Source organism: Solanum tuberosum, unplaced genomic scaffold (genome assembly GCF_000226075.1).
Source record: "Solanum tuberosum cultivar DM 1-3 516 R44 unplaced genomic scaffold, SolTub_3.0 scf00433, whole genome shotgun sequence".
In the NCBI taxonomy this organism is placed as follows: domain Eukaryota; kingdom Viridiplantae; phylum Streptophyta; class Magnoliopsida; order Solanales; family Solanaceae; genus Solanum; species Solanum tuberosum.
The window spans coordinates 184,481-196,990 of record NW_006239356.1 but is presented as its reverse complement, the minus strand read 5'-3'; the positions used below and the strand labels follow the sequence as shown (position 1 = coordinate 196,990).

At 32.1% G+C, this 12,510-nt stretch overlaps 3 protein-coding genes across 3 annotated transcripts; 1 reads left to right on the top strand and 2 right to left on the bottom strand.

The window, feature by feature from the left end:
- The first annotated feature begins 2,521 nt into the window (after positions 1-2,521).
- Positions 2,522-4,334, top strand: LOC102593970 (3-ketoacyl-CoA synthase 3-like). The gene has a single exon (XM_006363330.2). The coding sequence runs from the start codon at positions 2,663-2,665 to the stop codon at positions 4,055-4,057; it is 1,395 nt and encodes a 464-aa protein (XP_006363392.1). The 5' UTR covers positions 2,522-2,662; the 3' UTR covers positions 4,058-4,334.
- Positions 4,335-7,756: 3,422 nt separating this feature from the next.
- On the bottom strand, positions 7,757-10,753 carry LOC102580827 (replication protein A 70 kDa DNA-binding subunit B-like). The gene is made up of 8 exons (XM_006363292.2): positions 10,630-10,753; positions 10,344-10,477; positions 10,189-10,267; positions 9,972-10,107; positions 9,724-9,881; positions 9,515-9,638; positions 9,098-9,388; positions 7,757-8,201 (listed from the first exon to the last, which is right to left on the bottom strand). The coding sequence occupies exons 2-7, from the start codon at positions 10,405-10,407 to the stop codon at positions 9,101-9,103; spliced, it is 849 nt and encodes a 282-aa protein (XP_006363354.2). The 5' UTR covers positions 10,408-10,477; positions 10,630-10,753; the 3' UTR covers positions 7,757-8,201; positions 9,098-9,100.
- LOC102593644 (uncharacterized) lies at positions 10,629-11,370 on the bottom strand. The gene is made up of 2 exons (XM_015303402.1): positions 11,189-11,370; positions 10,629-11,099 (listed from the first exon to the last, which is right to left on the bottom strand). Exons 1-2 carry the CDS (start codon positions 11,330-11,332, stop codon positions 10,758-10,760), a joined length of 486 nt encoding a protein of 161 aa, XP_015158888.1. The 5' UTR covers positions 11,333-11,370; the 3' UTR covers positions 10,629-10,757.
- Between the last annotated feature and the right edge of the window lie 1,140 nt (positions 11,371-12,510).

Below are 12,510 nucleotides of genomic sequence, written 5' to 3'. Positions count from 1 at the left end.
TCTTGTTTGGAGATTTTTTTTTTTGTTTCCCACCTGGTGTCAGGTACCCACATTGGAGCCCGACTAAATTTGGATTCGCACAGAGAAGTTCCACAGGAATAAATCGCTCCCTAACAAAGGCAACTCCGTATCCAAAGAGGCTCGAACCCAAGACTATCATGTTGACGTTGAACCTAAAGATTAGTTCTAACACAAGGTTTCGTTTACATGGACTAATTTGGAGAAAAGATATGATTATATAATAAAGTTATTGCCTTATGATAAAAGATAAAAGATAAAAACATAAAAGATATAATTTTGCGCTAAATATTATTTTTGTGTACAATTTAGTTTCCTTGGGAATTGAAAAGACAAATTATGGATTGCAATGTTAAGATTGAAACTATTCATTGATGGAAAAAGTTAGCATTAATAGAAAATAGTTGAAATTTCAAAGTGAGACGGCACTTAATTACTTGGTTGGACTTTATATTAGAAAAAAATCACGGTTGCTTTCTTATCTTTTTTTATAAAAAAAATATGCTTAGGGTTGCATAAATTAATTATACCACTTTCACAATCAAACTAAATCAATATTACATACTCCTGTTCCTAATTACTTGTCCACTTTTGAATTGACACACCTATTAAGAAAATAATTAATGACATAGTGAGTTTACCATTTTACCCCTATTAATTATGAAGTGGATGAAAAGTTCTACATTTTAAAAAATAATTAGTCATTTAATTGAGGGTATAATAGGTAAAAAAAAAATTGTTCTTTCTTGATTTGTCAAAATGGACAAGTAATTAAGGACATCTATAAAAGGAAAAGTGGACAAGTAATTAGGGACAGAGGGAGTATTAATTATACTTACCAAAATTTGGAGATTATAGTTCCAACTTTTTGTGACAAGGTTCGACCCCCCCTAATGCACCACCATCACTATTATTATTGATAATATCCAGCATTTGAAACAATCTCAAGTTAATGGTCCAATTCAAAAAATTGTTGTTGAGTCCGTAGAAATTAAAGTTTGGAAGAGCGACCTCACCCTTTTCTTTTTTTTAAAAGTATATATATTTCAACTTATAATGAAAACGATACGAAAGAATATGTTAATTGCTATGATCATGTCATTAAACGCTTAAATTACAATAATGAAGATAATTTTATTACTCAATTATATTTAAACATGTTTCCTCAACCATGTATGTACTTGATTCTATTTATTTTTTTGTGAGACTTGAACTTTTATGCCCTATTACCATATTGAATTGTCTGAATGTACAACTCATTACACAACTTATAATTCCTTAAAAAATGCACTTTTAGAATCATCTTTTGAAGGCTAAATAACAAGTTTAGTTTGTTAAATTAAAAGTAAATAAAAATAGATTTTCTCTGACAATTTAAATTCATAGATGTGATATTCACATACAGATCGATCCTAAATTCAAATAAAGTCGCCGCATATTATCAAAAATATATTCCCACATTAGTTAATAATAATTAACTTAAATAAAAGTATTCTCTCTAACGTATATAATGGCCTACAATTATATTTCTTTTAATTCATCTGCGTTTCTTGGAATAGTTTTTGTTATAGCATCGATGTAGTGAATAAATTAGAATGTTTTGTTGCAGTAGTGGGGACTTATGGACAGGGTAGCAAATTAAAACTCAAAATAATTATTAGATTTTAATTTCTGTACACAAATAATATTATATATCCATTAAAAAGAGATAAAAAATTGTGTATGTGAATAAATTCTTATGGTAGCTTTATTTATTTTCCAGCAGCATTCTGATGTCTTCATAATTTTATACTCGACAATTCCATCTACCACTCCTTGTTGTTCATAAATGTTTGTGATTTCAAATCTGCTATATATTTTAGAAGTTACTCTCCGTACACCAACCATAAAGGCTTTCTGTTGAGACCAGTATTTTTCCATTTAGACATTCGAATTACGATTTGTTTCAGTTGAGAATTCGAATATATGATAAAGTGTTTTTACTAGACATTTTCAACTTTTTGAAAAGTTCTACGTGTGCGTTCACAAGTTACCTAGTTTTCACTATCTAGATAATTGGCGCTAAACAATTTCTAAAAGATGAGGTATTCAATTGAAACATGTCATAGTTTGAGTATTCAAATGAAAGTTACTGATAAATTTAAAGGATTGTCAATGTATTCTTCCTAAAACAAATATTCCTAATCAATTACTTAAAATGAAGAAATACTTGGAAATAATGATGTATACATAATTGGTGCTTTTATAATTTTGTTAGTGATTTTAGGGGATGTTTTTGTTAATTTAGAAAATTGATAGAAATTGATCTTTCCTTTTCACATACCTAATGTTGTATGAATTATGAATGATTAATAAAGATGGTTAATGTCACGAACCGATCAGTTGGTGGGAGTTGAGAGAATGACAAAAAAAAAAAATTATTATATTTTTCAATAGCATTTAGTCACATGTATCTCCAACTTGGATACTTCTTTTTATACTTAGACTTGGAATTACATTTCTCATCAACCAAAAAAACAAAAAAACAACAACACTAGAGTGTGCAACATACAAAAAAAAATATACAACAAAAAAAAAAAATCACAAAAACCATACACTATTTTCCTTTGTCTTTCACTCTCTCTATCCTTTAGTCTTCTTTCTGATGGATCTCATTTCAATTTTGTTCTATGGTCTTCCTTTATTTTACCTACTTTATTTGATATGGAAGATTATCGATCGAAAAAGACACCAAAATTGTTACATTTTGGACTATGAATGTCACAAACCAACCGATGATCGAATGCTTAGCACAAAATTTTCAGGAGAAATAATTAGAAGGAACAAACACCTTGGCCTACATGAGTACAAGTTCCTGTTGAAAGCTATCGTTAGCTCAGGCATTGGTGAACAAACATATGCACCACAAATGGTATTTGATGGTCGTGAAGCATGTCCTACTTACGAAGATGGTATCTTGGAGATGGAAGAGTTTTTCCAAGATAGTATTGATAAGGTCTTGAAGAGGAACAAAATTTCCCCTAGTGAAATTGATGTTCTTGTGGTCAATATATCCATGTTAGCTTGTTTGCCATCGTTGGCTGCACGAATAATCAATTACTATAAGATGAGAGAAGACATCAAGGTGTATAACATCACCGGTATGGGGTGTAGTGCTAGCCTCATATCAATAAATGCCATACAAAGTGTTTTCAAGAATGAGAAGAACAAGGTTGCACTAATGGTGACATCAGAGTCCTTAAGTCCAAATTGGTACACTGGGAACGATAGATCTATGATTCTTGCTAATTGTTTGTTTAGGTCAGGAGGTTGCGCCATTTTATTGACAAACAAATTGTCTTTAAAAAACAAAGCCATGTTCAAATTGAAGCAACTAGTCAGGGTACATCATGGTGCAAATGATGAGTCATATGATAGTTGTGTACAAAGGGAGGATAATCAAGGTAACATAGGTTTTCACCTTGATAAAAAACTACCAAAGGCTGCTACACGTGCACTAGTCGATAATTTGAAACAAATAGCACCTTTGATCCTTCCTATAAGAGAGCTACTTCGATATGCTATCGCGATTTTTATGAAAAAAATGAATTGGGGATCAACAAAAGGAGGACCTAAGCCAATGATAAATTTCAAAACAGGTGTAGATCATATTTGTCTACATACTGGAGGAAAAGCAGTAATTGATGGTGTTGGTGCAAATTTGAACTTAAGTGAGTATGATTTAGAGCCAGCAAGAATGACATTACATAGATTTGGTAACACTTCAGCAAGTAGTCTATGGTATGTTTTGGGGTATATGGAGGCCAAAAAAAGGTTAAAAAAAGGTGATAAAGTGCTTATGCTTAGCTTTGGAGCTGGATTTAAGTGTAATAGTTGTTTATGGGAAGTGTTAAGAGATTTGGATAATGGAAATGTGTGGAAAGATTGTATTGATAATTATCCGCCAAATACTTTGGTTAATCCTTTCTTGGAGAAATTTGGATGGCTACATGATGAAGATGACACATTCACTATTCCAGATGATTATGTTATCCCATAAGGTTTTTTTTTTTTTTTTGACAAAAAAAAAGTTTATCTTTTTTCTTGCATAAATAATTTCCAACTTCATTTTCTTATTTTTTTACTTTATAGTTTTATTTTTCTATATTAGGTTTTATGGGCTTGGGATAATTAAAGATCTCATAGCTTCTTTTTTTATTGATTTTTTTTTATATATATATATGTAAAAGGAAAAGTTGTTGTTGTTTGATCCATAGGTGTATTCTTTTCCCAGTAATTAGGCGTTTGTCTTATATCAAAGAAAATTGTTCCATGTATGTACCAAGACTAATCATACTATTGTTCTTATTATTCTTTAGTGTTTTTCTCGTTAGTTTAAGTCGATTCAAAGATATTGTTAACTGATATTCTCCGTTCTGAATCAAATGTGCAGGTAGGTCTTTCTTTTTTAGAGGTCCTCGTATCATTATGAGATTATATTTCCTCATCCAAATATGTTTAAGATTATAAAATTCGAAATGATATTTTGGTACATTATTCATATATTTAGTTTAAGATCACTAGACAATGACGGACTAAGAATTTTCTCTAAGAGAGATTTAAAATATGAAGAAGTTAAGAGTATTCAACATCTATTATATATACACAAGAGATAATCTTAATCGTGAACCCCTTGTTCTTACTTTGCTCCACCCATACCACGAAACTAGTACAATTTTTCTTTTAATTGTGTTAAACTTCGTGTACAATTAAACTAGAATCGATAATAATTTGGGAGTTTAATTCTGACCCTTCCACGAAAGAAAAGAGCTACCTATACTTACTCATTTCACTTACCCCACTTCCTTTAATGTCATGATGTGTGATGAATTTATTTTGTATTCATGACTTAGGTGCATGTCCAACTAAGGCAATTTAAGATGCACTTGAAGAACGATAGTTCAATATTCAAAACTACTCCTAGTAGTAAAAGTACTCGTGGATCGTTTGATACAAGGGATGATGGATAATATGTAAAACATATGATTATTTTTATTTTGTGTGATTAAAATTATTAGTTGGTCTCTAAATTATTTATTCACTATTTGTATTAAATTGATGAAATAAATTATTCATATAAATAATGAAATGACTAATTTCATTTAATATCTCAACTCATGAAATAACTTTATCTATCTCATCCGGTACCAAACGACATGTTGAAGTTGTGCCATGGTCCTATATATATTCTTTGAATCATTTATTACTACTATTTTTGTAAACCATTTATTACTATTTGAAGTTTGTAACCTAATTTTGCCGCCCAATTAATTCTTCCTTCCCTTGAAATGTCAAACAAAACTAAAAAAAAATATTAGGCCCAAAACAAGCCCAATCCCAAAATAAAGAAAACAGAATCAAAAGAACATCAAAACAAAAGCTTCAAACACTAACTAATCATTTGTATTCTCAAGTTCTCAACATTCTATATTTTAGATTAATAAATATAGAATTCAAATAAAATACTAATTAATCTAATATTATATTAATAAAATATTATAAAATAGTTATACAATGGTTGGTAGGGTGAACGATAAATATGGTCGGTGTGAGTGGAATTTTGCATGGTTGTTTAACCCCTAAAAGGTACAGTTGAAGTTATAAACGAAATTTAAAGAATAAGAAGTATTATTTCGATCGAGGCAAATAATCTATTAAGTGGACAAGAAATAAGCAAGTGACAAATCGAGTGTATTAAGCAAACAATGGATTCTTCTTGTTAATGAAAATATGAGCTTATATTTTCCAATCTTTTGTTTATATCTCTTATTGTTTCTTGCAGAGATGATACAATATTGCGAGCTACATCAATGGGATATACAGTGAATTGCAGTATTGAGGTCAAATTTTGATAGAATGAATGATTGTTATAATGAGATTTGATTATATAGTCAATTAAGTCCCCTCCTGATCAGTTCGACTTTTCGGTGATCGAATAAGAGAGGTTTTTACCTCTTTCTCTTCTCTCCAGCACTCTCGGACTGATCATCTTGCTGCAACAAAGCAAGCTTAGGGTAGTTTCAAGTTTAAGCCGATCCTCAAGGTCCAGTAAAAGGTCACTCCTCATCCCGATCTTATTAAAGCAGGAAGTAAACAAATCAAGGTTCCTTTTTCAGTAGATGAGATTAGGATGAAAGGTATTATCTCAACGCCCCTTTTCTCTGGCTTGTTCTATCAAATCCAATTTTGGCCTGCAGTAATGTAATCGGGATTTCGGAAATCGCTTTCACATCTCATATGACATCTGTACCAACAGACTTCTTCGGACACCAGTAAGGTAAGTAGCTACTCGGACATCAAATGGATTAGAGTTTTCAAAAAACTAGAAGAGGTTCAATTCCTCTTTGATGTGGTTAAGGCAAAAGATAGATATCAGAGAAAAAATTTAAAGGTAAGACTGATTTTTTCTTAGATCAAGAGCGAATCTATGTAAGAGGGGCTTCATTGGTTCATTGAATCCCCTTGTTGAAAAATTACAATATATATATAAGTTCATATTTGAATATTATATATATAACCTTTATTGAACCCCCTCATCACAAATGAAAAATGCAACTCAATGGTCCAAGAGTTCAACTTAACGCTGAGGTTGCAAGTTCAATATTTGCTCACATCACTTATATATAGTCTTTTTAAGTTTTGTCCTTTCTCACTCATTTAAGAAATTGGGCTGATCCTTTTTAATGATTATTTGGGCCTATAGACGACAAAAATTAGTGTTAGCATATTCTTTCTTTGTTTTAGTTAACCCACTTATAAATTCAATATAGGGGAAATTTACTTTAGGACTAAAATTACCATATATACTTGTTTTAATACTTATTTAATAAAATATAAATATCGGATTATTATCAATTATATCCAAATATTAATTAACATATATATAGAATTAAATGTATCTCATGTATGTATCACAGTTGTTGTGGCTACCCATTTCCCTCTTTATTCTTCCCCTATTTTATCATAATATTTTTTTTCCATCTCCTAATTTTTAGCCCAATATAATGGAATATACCGTTACACTTATAGTTTTATATTTATTATTTGTTAGCATCCAAAATATACATTTTGAATATTGTTTTCTCTCTTTAATTTTCTTGAGAGTTTCTTCATTATAAAACACTGCAAAGTGAAAGTAAAAGAAAAAAAATAGTCACAATACTTTTTAAGAAGGGTTCAATGGTGCAGAGCAAAAATCGAAAGGCTCAAGCTCATCAATGGCCTATAGTCAAAAATAAATCAGAGGCCGTAAACTTTTAAAAAAATAAAAAAATTAAAGTGTATTCTTCTAGTTTTTTAAGATGCAGTGTATTTAAAATTATTTTTGACATGCAAGGTTATTTCTTCTTTTTAGTGAAAAGATTTATGTTTTCTATAAATAGTACTTCATCCATTTAAATTGTTTGTCCAATTGTGACTTGAGCAGAATTTTAAAAAGTAACTTTGATATATATATATACTAGGGTAGGGAGGCCCGTGGCAAGCACGGGCCCAATAGTCAAAGTATTATGCTTCTGAAATTGTTGTAATATTAACGAATCAAGGTTCAGAGCATTTGTAGAAGATAGATAATATCATATATTTTACTAGGGTAGGGAGGCCCGTGGCAAGCACGGGCCCAATAGTCAAAGTATTATGCTTCTGAAATTGTTGTAATATTAATGAATGAAGGTTCAGGGCATTTGTAGAAGATAGATAATATCATATATTTTAATATGTACTATTAGAAATATTTAGAATATGTACAATAGACATCAGGATGATGTCGAGTTGAACGATTTGCACATACTAACTAATGGACTATAACAAAAACGATATACATGTTGCAGTATCATATGTAGAGGATACTGCAGTTTGCCTGGCCAGAGTTAACTAATATCATATATTTTAATATGTACTATTAGAAATATTTAGAATATGTACAATAGACATCAAGGATAGATGTCGAGTTGAACGATTTGCACATACTAACTAATGGACTATAACAAAAACAATATACATGTTGCAGTATCATATGTAGAGGATACTGCAGTTTGCCTGGCCAGAGTTAACCTTCCTCATGAAATAAACCAGAGCATAGGGAGAGTCCTTGATTATATTGTCCCTATTATAAGCAAAAGTGAAAAAACAGTGTGAGGGAGTTCCTGCAATTACAGAGTTTAAAGTATGTTAGAAAGTGCAGTTATGGCAAGAGATAGGGAAGTTATTTTAATATAGAGATAAAGTAGAACGAAATGCATGGAATGATCATAAAACTGTTAGATTTGTTGGTAGACAGAAACGTCGTTCCTATTGTTCCTACTGATAAGTTTGTATTAATGTGTGGGATATCACAAAGAAGCAGAATAAGAAAAATGTAGAATGTCTGCAGTGCAAGTTATGCAGCAGAACATGTAGATAAGTTTATATTGGAGTGTGAATTGATAAAGACTAAGGAAAGAGCAAGATGAGCTCACAGTGTTCTGCTATCATTAACACAGAGGAGACATAACGATTTGTTTGACTGTGATTATGTTTTTTAGTGTTCAAACACAGTTTGCTTGCATATGAGTTGAGCTGTTTGTAGGAGTAGAAATATGAAGGAGTAATAAATTCGTGTGGCTGTGCACAACAGTTGCTGCTAAATGTGAAGTAATGCAGTGTCTGAATTGTTGTAACTAAAATAACCTATTTCAGCAGTGAACATAAGATGAGGAAGTAAAAAGAAACTGTTAACAAATTGTTTTTAGCATGGATATGAAGATGATTAGAGACTTTGTAGCCCTGAATTAATGTGAGTCGTTGCAATGTTAAGTCAGATATAAACATGGAAAAATTGTGATATTTGAAAGGAGGTAAGAGCAATTGCGGAAGCAGTGGTATAACATAAGTATGACACTTACAATGTTTTATAGCAACTATATGGATACATGTATAGAAGTAAGTAAACTACAGCCAAAAGTAGAGGTTTTTAGCAGGATCTTTTGCATTAATTGTAAGTATGTGGAAATGGTAAGCATTCTGAGGTGTAGTTTGGTGTGAAAGGGAGATGTAGACTGACCTTTTAGACCTTTTTGCTTGGTGTGGGTGGTTCAAATTTTGGCGGCCCATCTGAAGAACCAGCTGCAGTAGTTGTTACGATCACTTCTACCTCACCTATTTCCAAAGGTTTAAATTTTTTAGAAGTCCTATCAGTGGTCATCTGTGGAGTCTGTTCTTTTTCCGTGTAGGAAAGAATGGACAAAGTTGCATGCGTGGTATTTGAGCTGGCCCAAGATGACTTCCTTAGTTGAATTGTGAATACTTTGTTTGACAGCATCTCATGGACATGAGTAAGAGACAATGATTGTCGCTGTAAATATAGCAAGTTAGATTAAATAGCTTAGAACAAAGCATTAGTGGTGCATTGTTTGTGCTGAAAATGTATGGAATTATCAATATAAGTGTGTTCAAGTAGTCAGTGGGAATGAGAGATAACCTTAGTGCAAGTTATGTCAAATATGTCTTCTGCTGTCATGGACAGTATTTTTTCTCCTAAGTCAGCAGAAATAGATGCTGTAGTTGTAGTAGTATTGTCAATAAGATCAATTTGGAAGCTACAGCTGAAATGAAGTGAAGTTTCAAATATGTGTATAGTATATGCTATATTTTGTAGAAAGTGTAATTTAGAATTGAAAAGTACAGTACCGAGGCACCAAGGCTGTTTTCCGATTGCATTTTGGACAGTCAAACTCCTTTCTATCCTTTGTGCGCTTCTTCTGTTTGCAGCCTGAGCATTCAAGCACACAGAAGTCTTGGAATTCATCTAATATGGCCATCTCTGCCTCAACATAGAAGACTCCCATCTGCGCGCAGTTTTGATCATTTTGGCAAAGCTACAGAATGAGAAACTGAATAAGGAAACTCTGAAATGAGCAATGTGAAGTATTACTTACAGAAGGCGCTGATGAGATGTGTGCAATAGAAAGAAGTTGTTGGCCAGCAGTAGTGACTGTCATGGGAGCAGTAGATGAGCTTGTGGAGGTTTTATCTGATGGACCACTTAACAACATTGCTTTGTTTTCTTTTGCCCTATTGTTACAACAGATAATATGTTTAGTAGGTTGTTTAGATGCAATTTAAATGTATAGAATAAATACGAAATGGTAGTACCAGTTCTTGAGTGTGACTGCTTGTGGGTAATTAGGATTCACCCGTAGCGTGGAATTGTACCTAGTCTGCAGTGACAACCCTGTATAACATATAGGTTGTATATTATTTTGTTAGTCTGTAACATTATGTTGGCAAGAAGTTGACTGTATATGTACCTTGATAAGTAGAGATTCCTATACTTCTTGCGAGGATTACAAGCAGATCTGCCTCTGTTGCCATTTTAGAGGCAATTTCATGTCCTTCTATTTCTCCAAAATCCTCCCATAGAGTGAACAGAAACTGAGTTTTCCTGACAGTGTGAGAGCAGAAGGACAAAAGAGTAAGTGCTATGATAATGGTTAGACGATAATTGATGGTGGGAGCAGAGAAAACGGAAAAGTTGTTAATGTGTCAAAATATTGGCAGAGAAAGGGTAAAGAGAATGTGAAATCTTGTACTTACTGATTGTCACAAAGGGTAATTTCTCGACACCTATGATGACTGCGACCGGCGTTTTTTTGAGGACCACAATGAAGAACAATTGCCAATATATCTGCGTATGTAATATATAAAGAATTGTTGGAACTCTTCTACAGCAGCGCAGATATATATTTTAGTCTGATAATAGGTAGTACAGTGGATATACCTATTTCAGCAGCAGAATCAACCATCAGATGAGGAATGTGGTCAAAGGTTGTGATATTCAGCTTTGTTGGGGGTGGAAGTGGTTTTTCAAGTTCATGAGATGGTTTGATTTGTTCAATAACTGTTTCTTTGTCAAGAATCCAGTAGAATTTATGTATGGGCTTGCCGTATGAAGCTGGGGGGATTTTCACTTTTGCAGTAGAGATCAGGTAGGTATGGAAGAGTTTGAGTGTAGATGCATACTGGTCAATTTCGTCAGCGTACATAACAGCCTTAATTTGGCATTCCTGAAAGTAAGAGTTATACAAAGTTGAGATTAAGTAAGTTGAGAGGGAAAGAGCAGTTGTGGTAACATAAAATATACTAATGAACTGACCTCTTCATCTTCCAAAATCAAATTTTGGAATGTACATTTCTTGTCAAGGCTTTCTCGTGGGCGGCCTATTTCGACAATTTGAACTTTGCAAATCCAATCTCGCGTTGCAGGTTCTATTTGCGCGATGTTCACTCTTAGTACCATGTTTGTAGAAAATATAGTTCACCAAATAGTAGTAGCTGCTGGATAAGATGAATATTAAGTCAAAGTACTTGGTTAGTTAATTTTTTATGAATAGGCCTGATTGGGTGAGGGACTTGCAACATTGTTTCAGCAGTTTAGACAAAAGGGGAAAACGAATTGAACGAAAGCAGCACTGTGGAGTAAAATGCCCCTTTCAGCTGCGTAAATGAGCTTTTGTTGTCGAAATAAAGCATTAATAAACTGTTGTAAGAGGAAGTTAGGACAAAGAGTGAATGCAGAGCACAAAGTTATAAACAGTGGAACCATAATGAAGTTTGTATTTTCTAAACTAAAACAAAATGAAGAACAAATGAAAATAAAAACAACAGTGTTGTGATAGTAGAAGTAGAGTCATGTGTAAATCTGGGAGAGCCCTTTAGTAGAGCTCAATGAAGACATAAAATGAGTTAGCAGGCATTATTAATGTGTAGAGTACAGTTGGACATTTTTTTTTTCATAGAAAAGCTGTTACAGGGACATAAAATGTTGCAGAATATTAAAACTACAACAATTATGTGTGAAACTTGAGTGAAATCACTATAGATTTAAGAAAAACAATACGAAAAACTTTATTCACAGAAATTAAACTTTGTTGTTTCTATTTAGAATTTCCAAAAGAACAAACCAAAAAAATAAATAAAAGAAAACAGGTATTGTGCCGATATTTTGATGATGTTGGGGATTAAGGTAAAAACATACTGGTGGGCCGATGTTGTATCCATGAAAGATTCAATACCATTGAAAGCATTAAATATGAGGCATGAAATAGCAAACTCATCAGGGAGGCTGTTACCTTAGGTTTTACATTTGCAATATGAGTAAAAATGTAATACCATAGTAATTCATGTCCAAGTAATAAATGTAATTTTGATCTATTTATTTTTTCTGTTTTGGTGATAAGCAGAATGTGGATGAAAAATTGGAAGTGGGAAGAGGGAAAACATGAAAAGGGAAGAAATATTACCTGAGAAAAGGAGCAAAATTTGTTGTTCAATCAAAGGCTATTAAATTTCTGTTGTATGAGTAATATATATACAAGGGTAATATTATATAAAAATACCAAAAAAAAATAAAAAATTATTAAAATAAAATAAAATATATATATATATTATATTATATATATATATATATATATATAA

Coding starts and splice junctions, on each gene's coding strand:
- LOC102580827 (XM_006363292.2), bottom strand. CDS start 10,407: ATGGCAACAGAGGCAGATCTGCTTGTAATCCTCGCAAGAAGTATAGGA. Junction 10,108..10,188: donor GCAGTCACACTCAAGAACTG/GTACTACCATTT, acceptor TTGTAACAATAG/GGCAAAAGAAAACAAAGCAA. Junction 9,882..9,971: donor ACATCTCATCAGCGCCTTCT/GTAAGTAATACT, acceptor AACTGCGCGCAG/ATGGGAGTCTTCTATGTTGA.
- LOC102593644 (XM_015303402.1), bottom strand. CDS start 11,332: ATGGTACTAAGAGTGAACATCGCGCAAATAGAACCTGCAACGCGAGAT. Junction 11,100..11,188: donor TGATTTTGGAAGATGAAGAG/GTCAGTTCATTA, acceptor TCTTACTTTCAG/GAATGCCAAATTAAGGCTGT.
- LOC102593970 (XM_006363330.2), top strand. CDS start 2,663: ATGGATCTCATTTCAATTTTGTTCTATGGTCTTCCTTTATTTTACCTA.